Source organism: Aquarana catesbeiana, linkage group LG07 (genome assembly GCF_042186555.1).
Source record: "Aquarana catesbeiana isolate 2022-GZ linkage group LG07, ASM4218655v1, whole genome shotgun sequence".
Lineage (NCBI taxonomy): Eukaryota > Metazoa > Chordata > Amphibia > Anura > Ranidae > Aquarana > Aquarana catesbeiana.
The window spans coordinates 69,227,260-69,243,963 of NC_133330.1; the positions used below are offsets into that span (position 1 = coordinate 69,227,260).

Here is a 16,704-nt window from a genome sequence, read left to right on the forward strand (position 1 = left end):
ACATGAAATTCCCAAAAAAATATTATTTGGAATCAAAATGATTAAGCAGGTTAGGAAACCTTGTCCAATCACTACTGTTCTCCCTGATGCTGGGACTTCCTTTGCAGAAATCCTTCCCCCTCCTCCATTTCCGTAACAAGAGCATCTGTGCAACTGAAGTTCCTATATAAAGTGACGTAGTTACTAACTGCCTGAAATAAAACTAAAAGCAGCCTGTAAAAGCAGAAAGTGAATACTTACCTTTCCGACAATAAATCTTTGTTCTCTTGTACAACTATGGCCACCACCGTTTACCAACACCTCTGGGTCTGGTGGATGCCTGGTCCTCCTCTGGGTGCTAAGGTTCCATCATTACAAGACAGTAGAAAACATATAAAATGTTGAAACTGAGAAAATGTGCCATTTTAAGAAAAAAAAAATAAGGTATGGCAGCAAAACATCACAAAAAAGTTGGGACAGGGCAACAAAAAGTTAGCAAAGTAAGTGGTACTAACAAAGAAGAGTTGGAAGAAAATTTAGCAATTAATTAGGTTAATTGGCAACAGGTTGGTAACATAAAAGGGTTTAAAAAGGGGAGAGGGACCTCTCAGGTTGTTATCAGTGCTCAGATCAAAGGTCTGCATCTCTGATGGTATGGGGGTGCATTAGTGAGTATGGAATGGGCAGCTTGCATATCTGGAAAGGCACCATCAATGCTGAAACATATATCCAGGTTTTAGAGCAATGTATGCTTAGGCAAGAATGGGACAACATTCCTGTCCCAAAATTCCAGCAACTGATCTCCTCAGTTACCAGACAGAGTGTTGGTAAAAAAAAAAAAAAAAAAAAGAGGGGATGTATGGTAAAAAAGGCCCTGTCCTAAAATTTTTTTGGAATTGAGGTTGTACTTTGCCAGCTTTTTGTTGCCCTGTCCAAAATTTATTGAGACGTGCTGCTGCCATCAATGTCAAAATTACCTTATTTTTTTCTTAAAACAGTACATTTTCTAAGTGTAGACGTTTGACATGTTTCTATTTTCTATTGTGAATTAAATAAGGGTTTATGTGAATTTCAAATCTTTGCATTCTGTTTGTATGTAGATTTTATACAGTGTCCCAACTTTTTTGGAATTGGGGGTTGTAGCACTTAAGTTACACCTACACTTGCTGAGAAACAGCAATTTCTGTACCAAACATTACAAGACTTGCGCAAACATCTCCCAAACCAGTACAAATATTACTATCAAAAACACAACAGAGAATCTAACCCTGAATTGCAGATTACAAAAGAAATGAAAATCTTTGACTGGAGGTCCAGTTTAATAATGTATATACTGATATATCATTTTAATCGTAAAGCTAAGTTCACCCAATTTAGCTTTAGGATTTAAATGATAAATAAAACTGCCCCACTGATTCCTTATTTAAAGAACCTCAATGCCTTTTTTATCAGAAAACCTTTGTGATAAAATATTGGCTACAAATGTAAACTGTTACTTTGCTTCTTTGGAATTTTTTTTGCAACCAAAAAAAAAAAATTATTTTTAAAAAGTAAAGATGTGCAAAATGAATTGTGCCAAAGGATAACAAAGAATAAAGCTGCCCATGGATGGCTCAGAATTCAGCCGGTTCAGCATCTATGGCTGTTCCCGCTCTGGCTAATCGAAAAAACAAGATATTAATGGCCTAATGCCGCGTACACACGAGCGGACTTTTCGGCGGACTAGGTCCGACAGTCTTTCCGACGGACTTTGCAGCGTACGTCCGCCGGACTTTCAAACGAACGGACTTGAACACACACGATCACACCAAAGTCCGACGGATTCATACGTGATGACGTATGACCGGACTAAAATAATGAAGTTCATAGCCAGTACCCAATAGCTGCCCTAGCGTGGGTTTTAGTCCGTCGAACTAGCATACAGATGAGCTGATTTTTCTACCGGACTCGTGTCCGTCGTAAAGATTTGAAACATGTTTTATTTCTAGGTCCATCTGACTTTTGGGAAAAAAAGTCAGCTGGAGCCCACACACGATCAAATTGTCTTACGGAGTCCGGTCCGCCGGACCAAGTCTGCCGGAAAGTCCGCTCGTGTGTACGCGGCATAAAGCATCCTTGCTGATCCCCTCCCAGCTAATCATGAGCCAACCTACAGAGCATCAACATCTAGAGGGTTTATAGTGATTCTTTCTTTAATATTGTTCAAGATGTAGTCATGTCTACCGGGGACTCAAGAAAAATTAGAAAACTAGAACTAGTTATGAACCCAGTTGATGTCCCTGAAAACAAAAAAGGGAACATGTACAATGCTATATTTGCTTGATTTATCTATATAAACATATAGAATGGTTTAAAAGCGCTCTTATTCCTTAACTAGATAAAAGGAGTATTCATAATTGGAAAAGCCATATACTACAGATAAAAGAGTAAAATATATTTATTACATATTCAAGACTGCCTACAGAAATTCCAGGAAACTGAAGGACAGACGGTTTTCTTCAGAAGAATTACAATTTCTTGTAACACACAATACCTTGCACTCTTTTTCTTCTCTTTTTCCTCGGCTGCCTCTTTCTGAGCAGTGTTTAGGCTCTCCGCATCTGCCAAGTTATCCACAGCAATGGCCAAGAAGACATTTAGTAGAATATCTGATATGCAAAGGTTTAGGAACGTAACCCTTTCATATATAGTCTACTCGTCCAAGGGCTTCGATAAACAAAACAAACATTTGCAATTAGAAGCCTGAATATGGATATTTTCAAGTACAGTAAAACCTTGGTTTGAGAGTAACTTGGTTTGAGAGTGTTTTGCAAGACAAGCAAATTTTTTTTAATAACCTTTGACTTGATATACAAACAATGTCTTGATATACAAGTATTGTCATGTCACAAAAAAGTATAAAAGAGAAGAGAGGCGCCTCTAAGTGTAGCAATATAGTTACATTAAATGAAGGTACAACATTTAGCAACATATTCTACACTTAGAGGCGCCTCTCTTCTCTTTTATACTCTGTAGCTCCTGCTGGATTTTGTTTCTAATCTCCTTGTGGAAGCTACCATTTGTGGATGGACATTTTATGGTTACACAACCTATCACATTGCCATAATATTTTTATATGGACTATAAACTGAGGGACCTATAAATAAATGGTTGTAGAACAAATCATTTGAGTTTCCATTATTTGTTATGGGGAAATTTGCTTTGATATACAAGTTCTTTGGATTACAAGCATGTTTCTGGAACGAATTATGCTCGCAATCCAAGGTTTTACTGTACTGCCATTCAGTAATGATTTATTACTGACTCTGCAAACATTCATTATGAGAATTAACTTTTAAGATTTCTAAATAATCTATAAACAATTTAGAAATCCATATAATTTTCTCATTTCCTAATGGCTATTGGGGTCATATCGACAATTGTTTTCATCGTTCTGATCAGAAAATTTGAACAAGTAGGATAGAATTTTCTTTTTTTCATTCCCGAAAATACGTTCATATTGTAATGCGCATGTTCTAAGTACACAATACTGTTTAATATATCTGAGATTCTTTTCAGGTAGCAGGAAATTTTAAGGGCTTTCATACAAAATCAGTTGACTCATTGATGGCAAGTTTGAATGCTCTGGCAAAAAAATTTCAGAATTTACATGTGAACACGTGAATGAAATTCTTTTGATGTATGGCCAGCTTAGCTTGCAGCTCTCCCAGCAAGTTTGTGTTGCTGGGAGAGCTGCAAATGTGTTAATTAGCTTATGTCCTACACCTGACATTATGGCCAAAGAACACTTTCACTTTACCAGCTGCTAAGCCAGAATATCAGCCATATGGGTGATGCATTGTTGTCAAGGAGTCAACCGACTCAGAGGTTGATATACTGAGCCCAGGTTCACACTGAGCTGCGGGAATGAAGCCGTGTGAGTTCAGCTGAACTCATACAATTTCACTCCCGCATGTAAGTCCCTATTTCGGCTGTGATTTCAGAGTCATCTGTGCAGGTTTCGCAGCCCGAAATCGCAAAAAGTAGTACAGAAACTAATTTTGAAATTGGTGCGGCGCCGCAAATGCAGCGTCGCACCAATTAGGATGTCGATTTGACATGTCAAATCGTACCAGAGTAAACCAGGGTTAAAACTAGTGAGTGCTTAATCTGGTGCAGCTGAGCACAATAGCCAATCAGCTTCTAACTTCAGCTTGTTCTAGGGGTTGTTAAGGCAGTGCACACAAGCACTGCCAGCCCCACTGCTATTATATTCTGTAGTATATACTGTATGCTGTTTTTTAAAATTCATCTTCTACCTTATTCCTTCTCCCAGATCAGCGGTCATGTGACCGCCCGTCTCTTTCTTCCTCCGATGTATGGACTAGGGAGGGAGGGGTCGAACTCTCCCTCTGACGTTTGCGGTCACATGACCTCCCTCCCTAGTGTTTACATCAGAGGAAGAGATCGATGGGCGCTCACGTGACCGCTGATCGGGGAGAAAGAACAAGGTATTTTGAAGAAATATTTTACAAAACCTCATGCAGTATATACCACAGGTTATACTAGCAGTGGGGCTGGCAGTGCTTGTTTGCACTGCTCGGAACAGTGCTACAAGGGGATGGGAGGGGCAGCCCACACACAGACTAGCTGACAGGAGGGGAGGGGGAGGAGGACAGGGGAGACACAGGAGAGCAGAGATCAGGGCTGTGGATGATGTAAACTGATCACGGTGTCAGGGCTCAGCAGCCGTAATTAACCGTGGTCAGCTTACGAGTGGGGGGGCAGAAACTGGCAGGATCAACCAGGTATTTTAGGTGATACAGGAGGCCAAATTATACAGCATAAGCACTGTGCTTTATAACATGCTTTAAGGGAACAGGATCTATTTTTTTTTAGGGTAACAAATGCTTTAAGTTTTGAAAAAAAAACTGGAAGCTGATTGGTTTCTATGCAGAGCTGCACAGATTTTGCACTCTCCAGTTTTAGTAAATCAACCCCATAGATTTCCACTGTGAGAATGAGCAGTACAGCACAACCACTGTGTAGTGCTGCAAAGCAGGAAGCAGAGACTGTGCTCACAATATGAATATATGGCCACCCTCCTGTACATATATAATTGCAAACAAATACAAACAAATAAAAACATTATCAGACACTGATGAGAATATTTAAATCAAGCTATCAAGCTAATTTTATAAAGCTAATAGCTTTATAAAAAAGCATTGAAACGATCATACATTTTAGCCAATATTTAATCAGTTTCTATGAGCTACCATGTATCTCAGATTTTTGCGCTATGGTACAGATGTGTAAACAGGTAATCTAGTCAGTCATTACAAACACTAGTTTCTATGTTTGCCCTGTGTGTCTGAAACTCTTCAGTATCCGACAGTTTTTGGTGCACTGATGCCTGATCTCCCTCTGTGTAATGTGGTTCCTTCTGCTGATCCCTACGTCACTAAAGGACAAATAGTGACATAGGATCCAGTAAAAGAAACCAAAGCATACAGCCAGGGAGCAAGTATTTGACAGCCTGGAAGTAAGCAGATGCAGAAAACCAGTGTAGTGCTTGAAAACTGTGGAGATCAATAGCATAAGCCTGGAAAGAAGAAGTATTAAACATGTATTCAATGACTTCATTGGTTCCTGGGCACAGTATATGTATCTTGCAGCACCTGATCTACTCAGCATGGGGATATAGAGCAAATCGCACAATTATTCTGCCTACTCAGTGTCTGCCTACAGCCATGCACAGCAGCATTGCAGCTTATTTATCCAGGCACAGTAAGTACTGGGAATTTGTCTACTAGGGATGTTCTGGCTTAGGGAGACACTCTTTTCAGCTGGGTCGCTTCTTTTACTTTGGGGTTCACAGGCCTCTTTAACCCTCAGCAAGCCATGGCCTCACACAGGCAAAAATGTGGGGAAAAGGACGATGGGGTGGGCTCCCAAATCCCTTTGTCAGGTAGGGAGAACCCCCTGCAAAGTTCACCCCACAATGGTTTGTCCAAAGGTCAGATTAGTTTTGAATTCTTGCGCTTTATTGGTATTTCCACTGGTTTAGGGGCACAGTCTTCGACTTCCTTTGTGTCAAGGTAGGAATTTTCTGCAGCCAAATCTGAACTGGGTGATCAGCTCATAGTGGTTCTCACTGGTTTGGAACCCTGGAAAGCGAACATGGGCATTCTCCTTCCCCTCCTCCCCTTTTAAAATTCCTCAGGAAGAGGTAGAAGCTGCTGAGGATCAGGAATCATCTGTGGATGAGTCCTCTGAGGAGAAATCTCAGGGTCCAGGGGTGGTCTAAGATACAGAAGACCACACTGGACTTACTGACAGATGTGATACACACTAACCTAATGAATAAAAAAATCACACACATACAAACACATAACATAACAGGAATGACCAGTGTTTTTTCTCAACCTTATAAACACTGTAACTATGTAACCTTAAGTTTCAGCTGCTGGAATCTTCTTCCCCAAAAGCCACTGGTTGGGACCCTGGCAGCTGCCAAAAATTTCCAAGTCTTTCCCAATGCACCCTCCCTAGTACACAAAGTGATGTATGCTTTTTGAGCTCACCACCTAAGTATTCTGCTCACCAGTACCCTGTGGAGGTGGAATTCTACAAGAAATGGGTCTCTCCAGCTGTCGATCAAGCTATTTTATACTTAAAAAAGACCCTGGGAGTCCCAGACAATACAGATAATAGGTTAGAGGACCTCTTTAAGGGTTCCTTCTCTCTGGTAGGAGTGGCTCTGCAGCCTGCAGTGAGAGCTTGCCAAGCCCTTAATGTCTGGGCAAAGTATGTGCTCCATTCCAGAGACTCAGATCCAGAAGATCTTGCTATTCGGCAGCTCCTGGAAGACTTTATGACAACCTTGATTTTCTCAATGGATGCCTTGGAAGACTTCAAAAAGCAGCATTTACATGTGGGCACCATGTCTGTCCACATAAGAAGGATCCTTTACCTTAAGTGCTGATTGGAGAAATTTCTCTGCAAGACGCAAAACGAGAGGATGCCCTTTGAGGGCGGATGCCTTTTTGGACCATCCTTAGATGTCTCTATCCAGAAGGTGACTGTGGGGAAAAGCACACTCTTGCCCCTTAAGAAGGAGGCATTTCGTTTTGTGATCTACTCCGGGAAAAAGGATTTTACAGGTAAACCAAAAATCCCAATTTGTTTTCCATGGTAGCTATTTTTAAAAAAAACTTTAAATTAACAACTTTAAATTCCCCTCCACCCCCCCCTTCCACACCCCCTTCCCAGTTTCTTCTATTTCCCCTTGTTTCCACCCCTCTTTACTCTTCATCCCCCCCTCTTTTCTTCCCATCTTTCCCCCTAATCTTTTTTCTCCCCCCTCTCTTTTCTGTTTTTTCCGCTCTCCCTCCCTACTTCCCTTTCTTCATGCCTCCCCCCTCATTCATTCTTTTCCCATCCCTCCCCTTTTTCCTCCTCCCCCCCCCCCTTCCCCCTCCCTTTTCTTCCCTCACTTTTTCACATTCTTTTCTTTTTCACCATCCTATTCACATTATTCCTTTATATAGCAGGCACACCCTACGGCCCCTATTTGGGCCCACCCAGGCCAAACCCTTTCCTGTACAGCGCAATGTCCGTTTTCCTATTCCTGGTTGCATCTTTATAACAGGTAACTATTTATCAGTTGGCAGTTACACTACCTAGCTATGGACAGTCACTAACATCTCTTTTTTTTTCTTCTTGATTACATAATTCGAGTTACTATTGTTGATGGTTTCTAACTGTATGTTTATTCTACTTAGAGATATATCCAGCTTGGTCCCTCAACACATCCCCTGAGGAAGCCCCAACGGGCGAAACATTTAGGGATTATAAGTGCTGAGTGACTCCTTATTTTCTATGTTGTTATATTATGCACAGCCAGCATAATTTTTTAAACCTTGTGTATGTTCAATAAAATGTCATTTATATTTTTTATTGCTGTGATGTCTGTTTAAAATTACTTACCTGGTGCCTACAAAAGCCACCAAATATACAAAAAAAAAATATACAAAAATATACAAAATCCACCAAAATACACCAAATTTTCTTTCTGTTTGCACTTGTTATTCAGGGATGGTGGCGCCCTCCTTCTGACATGGTCACCTCTCCATACCAACCAGCTTTAAATTAACAACATGATATTTTTTTAAAAGCATCAAGAAGAAAGACACCTAAGTTGGTAGGCTTTGTTATAAGCAGCCAATCCCAACAAAATAGTAAAAGGAAGGCCTCACTGCCCAAGGACTTGTATACAGTATGTATGTATGCATACCTCGCACCCAGATTCCCCAAGACTATCCAGGGATTGCAACAAAATCCTAGTGTACTGTTGATCTGGGCTGTTTCCCACAATCCTGCTGATTGTCATGTGCTGTCTGCGCCCACTTCCCTGGAAGCCAACAATCAATCATCGCAACGCGCCACGGCCAGTCAGCACAGTTAGTGGCGTTGATGAAGGCCAGTGACGGGAAAGAAAAGCTACTCTTTCATCCCAGGTCTGTTCTCCAGGGGATGCAGCTGGACAGGCCAGCGTGTTGGTGCTGTAACCCTCAGGCGTCCCTCATTCTCAAGGTCTAAAACTGGGAGATATGATGGATGTATTGGCAGATTGCTATTGCTCAAACATGAGTTGCTCCTTACAAATATCTTTCAATACACATGACCATCTATGTAGACCTGTAAGAACCATATACCAATGTTTCAGAATACAGTTGGAAAAATCAGTTCACAAAAAAAGTCCCTGTGAGTGATAGGAAGGATACAGTTACCACAGATAAACAGTATGATAAAGTATACACAGACAATCATTCCTGAAGATGCGGGTCCACCATAGGCAATAATACCGTCATACATAACAGCATTCCAGTCTTCCCCTGTTAGTATCTAAAAAGACATAATCATAGTTAATTATAACATGATCAATGCACATTCATTATAAAAAAATGTATTACAATCAACAATATTTAGCTTAAAGACTATCTCTAAGGATAGAATTATTTCATTACTTAATTCATGTATGCTAATTCTAGTCAACAAATGCCACTGTGCAAGATGCAGATGGATGTGTCACTGTATGGACATTTTTGTTTAAAATAAAGGGACGATGGTACTCCCCCATTAAAGAACCAATATCCCAAAAGGTCACTATCTGTTTCTACTGTCTGGTAGAGCTGTCCCTAGGCAGTTAAAACAGCTTCTTATATGTATTTGAACACTGTATTTTGCTGCTTGCCTGGGGTTTAGCTTTAAAGTGAAAATATAACGTTTTGAGGAAGAATTTATTTTAAGAAGGATTTTTTTTCCCTGTTAAAGCAAATTGGGTCATGCTTCCTCTGGTCAACTTCAGGTTTGTAGTTGGTTGAACTCGAAAGACGTGTGACTATATATTTTTGTTATTTTTTATTCTTTATTTAAGAAACGGTTGCATCACAAAAATCAATGGAAATATATTATACAAGTCATGGTCACTGGAAAGAACAGAAAAAAGATTGCATTAAAATGTTAATAGATAAGTCCTAAAGGCATGACAAATACCAATTTTCAACAATACCATAAGGCAATTTGTACATGTATAGCAAAAGATATTATCGAAGAGGTAGGTAAGGTTGTGGACCAAATGTTGCGATGTCACCCAATTTTTTAAAATCTGGAAATAGGAAAACATGGATCTGGGGAATATTCCCCAGAGTAACAGAGAAAAGGGGATAGGGGATGGGTAGAGGGAAACAGGGTCTCACAGGGAGAGGCTTAGCTCGCCAACTGGGTAATGGGAAAGAGAAAAAAAAGGACGGACGAGTATAGATATAGATATATATGGTCAAAACGTGAAAAAACCCATCTCACTGGACCCCCCCTACTATATGAGAAAAGAGGGGGGGGGGGGGGGGCGGCACTTATAGCCACTGGTTTTAGTTAGAGGAGTATTTAAAGTCAGTCCAATAAAACAATTTTTTTATTCACATCCAAGGTTCTGTCCCTAATTTGTGACTATATTTTAAAAGACAGCTAACTACAGTAATTATGACTACTCACTGCCTGTCTATTTACTGCATGAAAGACAGAAGCAGAAGAGAAACCTGAGGCATAAATATTTCCCTGCTGCCCCTACAAAGTACCACCTGAGGCAATGTTCAACTTGCTTTTTGGCTGGCATGCCCACCATATGGCTCCTATCAGGAGCGATATAGCCCACAAAGTATATTACAAGTGATACTACCTTTATAGTACATTACAGATGAATTATCCCTTACCTGGTCTTATAAACTCTACTAACCAATACGGCTGTTGACAATAGCTATTCTTACTCTGTATGCATGCTTTGTTTGTGTTTATAGCTAATTAATTCTATGATCTTACATCCTTTGTGCAATCCATCTGATTTCAAGCCATTGTGGTCAATGAAAGAATGAGAGTAGGCTAAATAAAATCAAGCTTCGTTTCACGAAACAGACATCTCATATAGCACAAAAATAACATTACAAGTGAGACAATCGAGAGTTACGGATCTTAAAAAAGACCAGGAATAGTAATGTGGCTATAAAAAGAAAGCTATTCCGTGTTTGCTATGTTCAGAGTCACTAAATGGCTCTAAAAATACACAACTGTGCATGTGTATATTTAACATTAGCACTGAATTACTGGTAAAAGAATAGGTTTTATATGCTGTTATCCTGAATAAAACAACAGCATTCTCTAAGAATAGAAGATAATTGGAAAAAAAATCATAAAACTATTCATAGAAAAAAAATAAAGCAGTAATCGTATTCCAACAAAAGAAGGAATGGATATAGAAAAAGGACAAATAACTAAGTCAGAAGGCTACATCCAAAAAAATATATACAGACTGATTTATGAAGTCAATATAATAAGATATCGCCCCTGGCAGCCAATGACATTTGAGCTTTATAGACTATCTTGAACCAAAAACATTTTTTTTTTAGGTGGAGAGGGTGGGGAAGAGAGCAGGAAAGCTTAGAACCACTTGTTGACATGGGGTCGAAGGACAGGAAGTGATGGGTAATTTGGGAGAGACCGCAACAAAAGCACTTATTTTAATAGAGTGGGAAGGGTTAGGTTTTCATTGAAGTTTTTGTCTTGCTATCCTGCTGAAACTTCAGTTGCTACCAAGTAAGAAAGACTCTAATGCCCCGTACACACGGTCGGACATTGATCGGACATTCCGACAACAAAATCCTAGGATTTTTTCAGACGGATGTTGGCTCAAACTTGTCTTGCATACACACGGTCACACATAGTTGTCGGAAAATCCGATCATTCTGAATGCGGTGACATAAAACACGTACGTCGGGACTATAAACGGGGCAGTAGCCAATAGCTTTCATCTCTTTATTTATTCTGAGCATGAGTGGCACTTTGTGCGTCGGATTTGTGTACACACGATCGGAAATTCCGACAACGGATTTTGTTGTCTGAAAATTTCATAGCCTGCTCTCAAACTTTGTGTGTCGGAAAATCCGATGGAAAATGTGTGATGGAGCCTACACACGGTCGAAATTTCCGACAACAAGGTCTATTACACATTTTCATCGGAAAATCCGACCATGTGTACGGGGCATAACAGGGTCAGACAGAAAAAAACGTCTTAAACTTAAACTGGAGCTTAAATCAAAAAGAGATTTTTTTCTATCCTATAAGGAACAAAAATATATAGAAATGTAAATTGTGCCTCAGCAGTACCCTGCCAGTACCCTGGCAAGTGTTCTCTGTGTAATGAATTTCTTCTGAACAATAGCAATGGACTTCCTGGCACATGAGTCTGCCTGGGCACTTCTGCAGGCCAATAGCTGTACATCTGTAGTGTGAGTTCAGCTATGGCACCAATGCCTCTGATTGTTAGCCCTGTAAGACTTAGAGGGAGACTTGATGTCACTTCCTTCCTAAGGGCTTGCTGGAGAGAAAGCTGTAGTTGACAAGGATCTACCTTCTGCATCATTAGTGGACTTATTCTGTGTATTTGTGCTGCTTCTTGAATACAGGCATAGTCCACTTTTAAGTACACAATGGGGTTTATTTATTAAGCTGGAAAGTGCAAAATCAGGCTCCCTTCTGCATAGAAACCAATGAGCTTCTAACACCAGCTTGTTCAATTAAGCTTTGGTAATAAAACTTGGAAGCTCATTGGTTTCTATGCAGAAGTGAGCCTATTTTTGCACTTTCCAGCTTTAGTAAATAAACCCCATTGTGTACTTAAAAGTGGGGTATGCCTGTATACCCCACCTTTAGTCAGTCATCAAATCAAAATTTAGCGGGGGGGGGGGGGGGGGGGTGTCAGTCTTGATATAAGGAAGGAAAGCCCTGCTAGTCTACCATGATAGTCACTTTTACACAGAAAAACTGTGACATAATTAAACAAGACAAAAAAGTCAGCTTTGCGGAAAAGACCAGCTGCGGGGAACCTACAGGCAAAAATGGTGACTATGTGCTTGCTTTCTGCTTGCCTTTTTGGGACAGAGTTTACACAGTACAGGTTATAAAAAAAGTTTTTGCTGGAGTTGGACTCTTATTTTTTAATGTTCTGTTCACTGAGGACTGTGTATTAATTTGCTCATCTCTAAATTACACTACTATTTTAAACAGTGCAAAATACAACCAAATGTATCATTGTATGGAAAATGTGAAAAATATAAAGCATATCTATTAATAATTATTATTCTGGTTTGCAGGGGCACACAGGAAGCTAATACAAAGACAGATTCCAGGCACATACTGTATACTGTGTTTAACCACTTCCCGCCCGCCCTATAGCGGATTGACGTCCGGGAAGTGGTTGTGTTATCCTGACTGGACGTCATATGACGTCCAGCAGGATAACATGCCGCAGCGCGCCCCCGGGGGCGCGCATCGCGGCGATCGGTGGAGCGGTGTGTCAGTGTGACACACCGCTACACTGATCTTGGTAAAAAGCCTCCGGCGGAGGCTCTTTACCACGTGATCAGCCGTGTCCAATCACGGCTGATCACGCTGTCAATAGGAAGAGCCGTTGATCGGCTCTTCCTCACTCGCGTCTGACAGACGCGATTAGAGGAGAGCCGATCGGCGGCTCTCCTGGCAGGGGGGGGTCTGTGCTGATTGTTTATCAGCGCAGCCCCCCTCAGATCACCACACTGGACCACCAGGAATCGCCACTAGGACCACCAGGGAAGGGGCAACATGTGGATGGCCAGGTATGTACCCCATGGCCATCCACATGTGCCCAGTGTGCCCAGTCAGTGCCAATCAGTGCCCACAAATGGGCACTTATTGGCACAATTATGTTGCAGTGATGCCCAACAATGCCACCCTTAGGGGCATCACTGCAAACAACCAGTGCCGTCAGTGCCACCCATCAGTGCCCATTCATGCCACCTGTCAGTGCCCATCCGTGCCCATCAGTGCCCATCTATCAGTGCCCATCCATGCCCATCTGTGCCAACTATCAGTGCCACCTATGAGTGCCCATCAATGCCACCTATGAGTGCCCATCAATGCCACCTATGAGTGCCCATCTGTGCCACCTATGAGTGCCCATCAGTGCCGCTTACCAGTGCCACCTATCAGTGCCAATCAGTGCCGCCTATCAGTGCCCATCAGTGCCGCCTATCAGTGCCCATCATCAGTGCCCGTCAGTGCCACCTCATCAGTGCCACCTCATTGGTGCCACCTCATCGGTGCCCATCAGTGCCGCCGTATCAGTGCCAGTCAGTGCCCGTCAGTGCAGCCATATCAGTGCCCGTCATTGAAGAAGAAAACGTACTTATTTACAAAAAAATTTTAACAGAAACAAAGAAAAACTTGTTTTTTTTCAAAATTTTCGGTCTTTTTTTATTTGTTGCGCAAAAAATAAAAACCGCAGAGGTGATCAAATACCACCAAAAGAAAGCTCTATTTGTGGGAACAAAATGATAAAAAATTTGTTTGGGTACAGTGTAGCATGACCGCGCAATTGTCATTCAAATTGCGACAGCGCTGAAAGCTGAAAATTGGTCTGGGCGGGAAGGTGTCTAAGTGCCTGGTATTGAAGTGGTTAAAAACGAATGCCATGAACTTTTTATAATTTCCTGAAGTTCAGTATTAATGCTTTATTAGTAGAAAGCAATATGTTTAAAGGTTATATATTGCCATTTCAATAATATTAAAATAGCAAAGTTACTCCCCCCCCCCCCCGTAAATTGGTGTCTGTTACCTGAAATACTGTCAAAAGAGACTGAGGAAAGTTATCAAAAGTGCTTCTTTTCGTCTGTGTCTCATCAAAGTTAAACTTGCCACCAAAGAGCTGCATCCCCAGCAAGGAGAAGATGATGATGAAGAGGAACAGCAGGAGTAACAAAGACGCAATGGATTTCATGGAATTTAATAGGGATGCTACAAGATTGCTGAGTGAAGCCCAGTGCCTGAAAAAGAAACAGCAAACACATTACCATAAGGTAAGCTAACTCTTCCTCCTCTTTCCCCCTTAGACTCTATGTGAGCAATATACAAAGTAACCTATTTTTGTATTTGTAGAGAGGACCATGCTGTATTAAAGGGGCTCAAATCATCATCTTTAATATATCTGGAATCATAGTAATAGAGACATACCAATAGTAGAACAGAGCCAGATATATATGGTCCAGCCAGTAAGGGGGTGCACTGCACTGTCTGTATATAAGCACTGTCAGATGGATTGACTGACCACCTGGAGGCACCCAGTTCAGTGGAGGCGCTTCCTGTTCCTCTAAGATAAACAACAATTGGCACCCATGATACCATTTTGGCTGACCTATTAACATATTATTCCAATAAATTGGGAAAGGATGGATAATGACTTAACACAGAATACAGAGCATAAGACTTCTGAAGGTAAAGTGGATTGTTACATTGAGTTTTCCCTGGTGCTATCTAAAGGATTATAGAGAGTAGGGATGAGCTCAAGTGTGTTCAGATCCTAGTCCAAACCCACTTGAAGGATCCTGCCAGGAAGCAAGTCACAATACTTGGCTAAGCACAGGAGGCTGAGGCATTCCCCACCCTGCAGCCACATGCATACAAGCTCCTTGTATACAGGCACTTGTGGGGACAGGAAAGAAAGTAGAAACCCGGCACCGGTGCAACTTGAAGTAAAATCACATAGCCTTAATTTATAATCCATCAGTTCTTTCTCTGGGCCTTGGGGTCCTTAGGAGAGGAAAGCCTCAGCCACTTATGATTTGCACAGCAAAAATGTCAGCTTCTCAGTGGGATCGCTCAGGTGGGTTCAGACTACGATCCTACAAGCCTGAGCTCTTCCCTACTAGAGATCTGTGATATAAGAGAGCCACTTGTGCCCGTCATATGCAGCCACTTGTGCCCATCAAATGCAGCCACTTTGTGCCCATCAAATGCAGCCACTTGTGCCTGTCATATGCAGCCATTTGTGTCCGTCAAATGCAGCCACTTGTGACCTCCGAACACCCGCTGTCTGGCCAGCAATTACCCCATCTTAGTGGCGGGTCAGGCAGCGGGTGACGGCGGCGAGCTGTGGGGCGGCTCCTGTGTCCTCCATGCTTGTCCCTCCTCTCTTTATCAGTCTGCTAGTCGTCCAATCGGGATCCCCAGAAAACCCCCCCACTTACATTAGGGTCCCCAGAGCACCCCCCTTACAACAGAGAGCACCCCCCTTACATTAGAGTCCCCAGAGAGCCCCCCTCTCATCAGAGTCCCCAGAGAGCCTCCGCCTTACATCAGGGTCCCCAGAGAGCCCCCCTTACATCAGGGTCCCCAATGAGCCCCTCTTACATCAGGGTCCCCAATGAGCCCCTCCTTACCTCAGAGTCCCCAGAGAGCCGCTCCTTACATCAGGGTCACCAGAGAGAGGGTGAACAGTGAGAGATAATGTCATCTCTGCTCTCTCACCCGCCCGGCTCTCCCGTGCTGCCTGCCTGCTCTCCAGCTCTCCCGTGCTGCCCGCCACACGGGTGCAGAGAGGCCATTGCCTGATAGTGGGCTGCGGCCCTGTGGGGACCCCTGGGACTTGGGGGTATGGGCCCCAGATTCTGGGCTATAGCCCCAAAAGCCACCCCCTAGGGATGCCTCTGGCTGTCACTGAAACCGGCCCACTGGGAAACTCCTAGTAATCCCAAAGGCCAGTACATGCCTGCTGGAAGTTTAACATGACACCTCATGGTAAAGAACTCTCTGAGGAGCTGAAAAAAAGAATTGTTGCTCTACATAAAGATGGCTTAGGCTATAAGAAGATTGCCAAGACCCTGAAACTGAGCTGCGGCATGGTCTAGCATCCACCAGCTCCGTGATGTCGTCATGGAGTGGAAGAGGACTCCAGTGGCAACCTGTGAAGCTCTGGTAAAATCCATGCCCAAGAGGGTTAAGGCAGTGCAGGAAAAAAATGGTGTCCACACAAAATATTGACATTTTGGGCCCAATTTGGACATTTTCACTCAGGGGCGTGCTCACTTTTATTGCCAGCAAATTTAGATATCAATGGCTGTATGTCGAGTTATTTTGAGGGGACAGCAAATTTACAGTTATACAAGCTGTACACTTACTACTTTACATTGTAGCAAAGTGTCATTTCTTCAGTGTTGTCACATAATCAAATAATCATAATTATCATAATAAAATATTTACAAAAATGTGAGGGGTGTACTCACTTTTGTGAGATACTGTACCTTCTAGCGATTTTTTTTTCACTTTCCGTGAGTTAAAGAAATAGAAAACAAGACCACAGAATGCATTTGCAGGTCGTAC

The 16,704-nt window shown here is 42.1% G+C and overlaps 1 protein-coding gene across 17 annotated transcripts in view; it reads right to left on the bottom strand.

Moving 5' to 3' along the window:
• Positions 1 to 16,704, bottom strand: part of CACNA1D (calcium voltage-gated channel subunit alpha1 D) — a 524,402-nt gene that overhangs the window by 168,160 nt on the left and 339,538 nt on the right. For all 17 annotated transcript variants that reach the window (XR_012235243.1, XM_073592294.1, XM_073592295.1 and 14 more), the window contains exons 14-16: positions 14,165 to 14,372; positions 8,745 to 8,865; positions 2,513 to 2,627 (exon numbers count right to left, since the gene is read on the bottom strand). Coding sequence is in view for 16 of the 17 variants with exons in the window: in XM_073592294.1 (XP_073448395.1) it covers positions 2,513 to 2,627; positions 8,745 to 8,865; positions 14,165 to 14,372 (444 nt within the window). In the remaining variant the exon portion in view is untranslated. The remainder of the gene's footprint in view (positions 1 to 2,512; positions 2,628 to 8,744; positions 8,866 to 14,164; positions 14,373 to 16,704) is intronic.